The sequence below is a fragment of the Myotis daubentonii genome, chromosome 9, assembly GCF_963259705.1.
Source record: "Myotis daubentonii chromosome 9, mMyoDau2.1, whole genome shotgun sequence".
Classification (NCBI taxonomy): Eukaryota; Metazoa; Chordata; class Mammalia; order Chiroptera; family Vespertilionidae; genus Myotis; species Myotis daubentonii.
Window position 1 is genome coordinate 45,611,327 of NC_081848.1, and position 6,749 is coordinate 45,618,075.

Here is a 6,749-nt window from a genome sequence, read left to right on the forward strand (position 1 = left end):
ACTTGCTTCAGTGGGGCTTTGGTGCTCACTGAGTCTGCCCCCTGAGTGTGTCCCTTATGGATCTGAGGAGTTGTAATCTGGATGGTCCCTCTCTGACCACTGGGTACACTGGCTCTTGGATCTAAGGAGGTGCTAATTTAGCCTCTGCCTGAGGTTACCCAGCAGGAGCTACGAAGAGAACTGCAGATTCCCTGTCCTTTTTTGGAGTTTGGAGGTGCCCTGATGAGGCCCAGCTGCGAAGCAATGCAAGCTGCTGTGGGGCCTTGGGCCTTCTCTTGGAAGTTCTGGGTCTGTCTGGCCCAGCTGCAATTTGTTAGGTAATTTTCAGGTTGCAAAGGGCCAGGGCATTCATATGCAAAAGCCTCTGCCACAGCCTGGGTGGGGTGGGGTCTCAGGGAATCAAAGGGAGGAGCAAGCAGCTATGGCTGGTCCTCAGCCCTGCCCTAAGGGGCCGCGAGTCTCAGTGTCCCGATAATTGCTGCAAGCACCTCTGAGGGAAAGCTGCCCTCAAGTTCAGAGTTCTGTCTGCTGCCAGACAGTCCAGTTTCTCCCCGTATGAGTCCTGGGTCCCCAGAGACTTGCCATAACCAGAGTTCAGAGCAGTCGGGAGCTTGTGACTCCCTCCTGATTCAAAAAGACAGCTGCATCCTCAGCTACCAGCCCCTTTCCGCGTGCATGCTCGAGCCTCCGTACCTTTGCACTTTACTTCCGCAGCTCCTCTGAGTCTCAGTGTGCTTTTCTCTTTTCTTCTAGTTGTAGAATTTACACTCAGCCAGCCTTCCTGTAGTTCTGGATGATGTCCGTTTTGTCTTTTCATTGTATTTTTGAAGTTGTTGTGGGAGGCAGCAATTTCCCGGTGTTTACCTATGCCGCCATCTTAGTTTCTTTCGAGATTTGACTTTTAATGGTGGGAACACATGCATTATAAAATAATATATCATAGCAGTACAAACTGGAAACCTACATAATCTTAATGAATTTAATTATAAAATAAAATAATTACCATGAAAAAATAGAAATAAAGAAATAAAATAAAAAATTAAAAGTTCTAATTGTCTTTTACTTCTCTTCAAATACTATCATAGATATTCTTCAAAATTATAATCTTGAATATTTTTTTTTCTCTTACTAAAGAATGTTCCAGAATCTCAAAGCCTCCAACATCTCTAAGATCCAGGTCTCTGAATTTATTCTAATGGGATTCCCAGGCATTCACAGCTGGCAACACTGGTTCTCCCTGCCTTTGGCTCTGCTCTACCTCTTAGCCCTCAGTGCCAACATCCTTATCCTGATCATCATCTATCAAGAGCCAACACTGCACCAGCCTATGTACTATTTCCTGGGCATCCTGGCTGTGGTAGACATGGGCTTTGCCACCACCATCATGCCCAAGATATTGGCCATCTTATGGTTCAATGCTAAAGCCATCAGTCTTCCGGAGTGCTTTCTGCAGATGTATGTCATACATTGTTTTGTGGGCATGGAGTCAGGTATCTTTCTATGCATGGCTATCGATAGATATGTAGCCATTTGTCGACCACTACGCTACCCATCAATAATTACTGAATCTTTTGTGGTCAAAGCAACTGTGTTCATGGCACTCAGAAATACCATATGTACCATCCCAGTGCCTATATTGGCTGCTCAGAGACACTACTGCTCCCAGAACCAAATAGAACACTTTCTGTGTTCTAATCTCGGTGTCACTAGTCTATCCTGTGATGATAGAACCATCAACAGCATTTACCAGCTTCTTCTGGCCTGGACATTCATGGGAAGTGACTTGGGTTTGATTATTTTATCATATGCTTTGATACTTCACTCTGTGCTGAAGCTGAACTCAGCAGAAGCTGTGTCCAAGGCCCTAAGTACCTGCACGTCCCACCTCATTCTGATCTTATTCTTCTATACAATTGTCATTGTCATGTCCATCGCCCATAGTACCGCAATATCAGTTCCCATTGTTCAAGTGCTACTCAATGTACTGCACAGTGTCGTTCCTCCTGCCCTCAATCCCATGGTGTATGCAATCAAGAACAAGGAGCTCCGGCAGGTTTTATATAAGGTTCTAAAGGTACACATCAAGAGCAACTAATTTATAAAGGATGCTTGTTTTTATAAGATATATACTCAATGTAATATCCAATGAGTGCCTAGTTGCAGAAGAACTAAAGAAAAGGAGCACTGCTGCAGCTCTCAATTATTATAATGTACCAGTGGCAAAAACTAAAACAGAAAGTAGCCCCTGGCCAATGAGCTCAATGGTTAGAGCATCAGACAGTGCACAGAAGGAATGTGGGTTTGAATGTGGTCAAGGGCACTTACCCGGTTGCAGGTTCTCTCTCTGCCCCCAGTCTGGGTACATTCAGGAGGCAACCAATCAATGTATCTCATTCATATTGGCGTTTCTCTCTAACCCTCTCTCTCTCTCTCTCTCTCTCTCTCTCTCTCGCTCTCTCTCATCATCCCCCCCGCTTCCACCCTTCCTTCCACTGTCTCTGAAAAGCAGTAGATAAAATATCCTCAGATGAGGATTAGTAACAATAACAAAACAACACAAAAAGTTGGTCAAATATATGGTGACAGAAAAATATTTGACTTTGAATGGCGGGCACACAATGCAATATACAGCTGATGTATTATAGAATTGTACACTGGAAAACCATATAATTTTATTAACCAATGCCACCCCAATAAATCTAATAAAACAAAGAAAGAGAAAAATAGTGACACATTTGAAATTTTGGGTTTTCAAAAAAATCTTAATCAAAACAGTAACGTTATATTGTCTATTTTCTCAATGAATATAAAGGAAATACAATGAAATACTACTTGAATTTCCTTTTTGTTTTACGTATCTTCTTTTTCTATGCCTTGTCTACACTTTTTTTCCCCTTTGGAATATCTTTCTCCATTTCTTAGTTCACAAGAATGAAAATACTTATTGCCAGAATTGATTATTCATTAGTTCAAGACATTTTATAATAACTTGGGGAAAAGTTGTTATTACAAATGCCCATTGAAAAAATTTTTATTTTATTTTTATGTTTTATTTGAGATATCCTTTTTTGAATTAAGTAACCATTGTCCAAGAGCTATTTTCTTCATGGATCACTCCATAGGGGAATAAATATTTATTTGGATACCAGTAAAACAAGTATTTAAAATCATGAGAATAGTAAACCTTTATTGTACTATTAAAATATTCAATGTGAATGTCTAGAGAAGAAACCTTTATGAACATCAACATAAATATATGTCTTTAAAACTTGATTATTTCTTTATTCTATTCCATTAGTAATTTATTGGAATAATAGACTAATGTCAGTTTTGTGTTAGTACTGTAGTCCCCTCTTATCCACAGTTTTGGTTTTTTTGGGTTTCAATTGCTGGTGGTCAATAATTTTCCACAAATATTAAGTGAGAAATTCCAGAAACAAATAAATCTTAAGTTTTAAATTGTGTGTCATTTCAAGTAGCATGATAAAAATCTCACACAGTCCTGCTCCATCCTGCCCAGATTTCAAATCACCACTTTGTCCAGCATATCCACACTGAACATGTTACCCGCCCATTAGTCACTTAGTAGGTGTCTTGATGATCAGATCAACTGTTCTGTAGGTTTATTAGTTATTTCTCTTAATCTCTTACTGTGCCTAGTTTTATAAACTAAACTTTAACATAGATATGTATGTAGAAGAAAATCCAAAGTCTATATAAGGTTTGGTACTATCACTATTTCAGGCATCCACTGGAAGTCTTAGATTATATCTCCCTCGGATAAGGGGAGCTACTGTACTGTATTGGTTATTACATATTTGTAATACAGGAAGTGTAATGCCTCCAGCTTTGTTCTTTCCCATCTTTGCTTTGGCTGTTTGTTGTTTTTCTCATTTCATACAAATTTTGGGATTTTCACCCTTATTTCTATAAAAAAAAGTCATTTGAATTTTGATGATTACATTGAATCTATAGGCGGCTTTGAGTAGTATGAACATTTTAACATTTATTCATCAATCTATTAACATGAGATATCTTTCCATTTTTTGTGTCTTCTCAAATTCACTCATCAATATCTTATAATTTTGGTATATAGATCTTTACCTTCCTTGGTTAAATTTATTCCCAAATATTTTACTATTTTTGATACTACTGTAAATATGACTGTTTTATTTTTTATTTATTTTTTAAATAGCTCTTTGTTAGTGCATACAAATACAACTGATTTTTATATGCTGACTTGGTATTCTGAAACATTACTGATTTTTTATTATGTCTAGTGATATTTTTGTTGAGTCTTTAGGATTCCCTCTATACAATGTTATGTCATAATCAAACAGACAATTTTATTTTTTCCTTTATTATTTGGATGTCTTTTTTTTTCTTGCTTAACTGCTCTGGTTAGAACTTTTAATACTATATTGAATAGGACCAGTCAGAACGGGCATTCTTACTTTGTTCCTGATCTTACAGGGAAGGTTTTTAATTTTTCACTATCCTATCTAATAAAAGAGAAACATGGTAATTAGCACATATGTCCGCTACCCTTCCCATTGGCTAATCAGGGCGATATGCAAATTAACTGCCAACCAAGAGGGCAACTGGCAGCCAGGGAGCTTGAAGCGAACATGAGGCTTGCTTGCTTCAGTGACGGAGGACTCCAACGTTCCCCGCCTGCTGCTGCCAGCCTCTGAGCTTGCAGTTTGAAACATTGTTACAAATATAGAAGCTAAACAAAACCCCAGAAACCTGTTTTCAGACAGTTGGGATCTCAGAGCTGGAGTTGAAACAGTGTTTCGATTATAGAACCCAAACAAACCAGATACCTGCTTTCAGCAGCCGAGGCCTAAGAGCTGGAGCCAAGCCTCAGAGCTAAAGCTGGCTCAGAATAAAAAAAAAAAGAATAAAAGGAGCGGTTGGGAGCTTCAGTCACCTGCCAGCCTGAAAACAGCCCTCAGCCCCTCACCCAGACTGGCCAGGCACCCCAGTGGGGACCTCCACCCTGAAGGGGGTGTGACCAGCTGCAAACAGCCATCATCCCCTCATCCAGGAGGCCAGGAACCCCAGTGGGGACCCCCACCCTGATCCAGGACACCCTTCAGGGCAAACCAGCCAGCCCCCACCCATGCACCAGGCCTCTATCCTATATAGTAAAAGGGTAATATGCCTCCCAGAACTGGGATCAATGGAGCTTCGAGGCCTCCCAGCACCGGGATCAGCATGACAGGGGGCAGTGCCCAAACCGCCTGATTGCCCTGCGGCTCTGTATGTGACAGGGTGCGGCACCCCAACTCCTTCCCCCCCCCCCCCGCCCCACGGGCCCTGCTCTGTGTGTGACAGGGTAGAGCCATAACCTCCCCATCGGTCCTGCCCTGAGTGTGATAGTGGTGGAGCCCCTACCCGCTGATCGGCCCTGCTCTGTGGGTGACAGGGGGTGGTGCCCCAACTCCCCTATAGGCCCTACTCTGTTAGTGACAGGGGGGAGCTCCTCAATCCCTTGATGGGCCATGCTCTGTGCGTGACAGGGGGGAGCTCCCCAACGCCCTGATTGACCCTGCACTGTGTGTGACAGGGTATGGAGCCCCAATCCCCCTGATGGGCTGGACTCTGTGAGTGACAGGGGGCAACGCCCCAACCCCCTGATTGGCCCTGCTCTGTGCATGACAGGGGGTGTCGCCACAACCTCCCCAACAACCGTGCCTTGAGAGTGACAGAGGGTGGTGCCCCAACCCCCCAATCGGCCCTACCCTGAGCGTGACTGAGGGTGGCATTGCAACCTCCCGATCTGCCCTGCTCTGTGCATGACAGGGGGCAGCGCCCCAAGTCCCCAATCAGCCCTTCTCTGAGCCCTACCAGGGGCTGCACCTAGGGATTGGGCCTGCCCTCTGCCACCCAGGAGCAGGCCTAAGCCAGCAGGTTGTTATCTCCCTAGGGGTCCCAGACTGCGAGAGGGCACAGGCCAGGCTGAGAAACCCCCTTCTCCCCCGAGTGCACAAATTTTTGTGCACCGGGCCTCTAGTTGAATATAATAGGGCTGGATGTTTATAACATACTAAAGGCCCAATGCACGAAATTCATGCAGGGGCCTCGACCCTTGCAGGCTTTCGCAGCCCCTCGCAGCCTCAACTGGCCCTTGCAGCCTTGGCTTGGCCTGGAAGGCTGTCGGATGGCCGTACTGCTGTTTGGTCTAATTGGGATATTAGCTCTTTATTATATAGGATGGCTTTTATTATATTCAGCCATTTTCTCTTTAACCGATTTGTTAGGAGTTTTTATCATGAAAGGATGCTGAATTTTGCCAAATGCTTTTTCTGCATCTCCTGAGATCATCATTTGAATTTTGTCTTCATTTTATTAATGTGGTATTTATTGATGTCCATATTTTGAAACAAATTTGCATCCAGAGATGAATCCTACTGAATCATGGTGCATGATCTTTTTCATGTGCTGTTGAATTCGGTTAGCCCGCACTTTGATACTTTTTGCATCTCTATTCAACAGAAATATTGGCCTACACTTTTCTTTTCTTCTAGTGTCCATATCTGGCTTTGGTATCTGGGGAATGCTGGCCTCATGAAATAAGTTTGGGAGTGTTCAAGTGATTATGTCAATTAAATAAAGCTGAAATATGCTTTCCCTTCTATTCCAAAATCACTTAGATACTAGGTTTTTTCTTACTAATTGATTTTGAATTTTATAACATTATTAGCTTATATCTATCAGGGTGATCATCTGATTAGTTTCCATTT

General features: G+C 42.6%; 1 protein-coding gene across 1 annotated transcript; it reads left to right on the forward strand.

Annotated features, from left to right (window-relative positions):
* Positions 1 to 1,135: 1,135 nt before the first annotated feature.
* Positions 1,136 to 2,095, forward strand: LOC132242164 (putative olfactory receptor 56B2). Its single transcript, XM_059711078.1, has one exon. It carries the CDS (start codon positions 1,136 to 1,138, stop codon positions 2,093 to 2,095), a length of 960 nt encoding a protein of 319 aa, XP_059567061.1.
* The last annotated feature ends 4,654 nt before the right edge of the window (positions 2,096 to 6,749 follow it).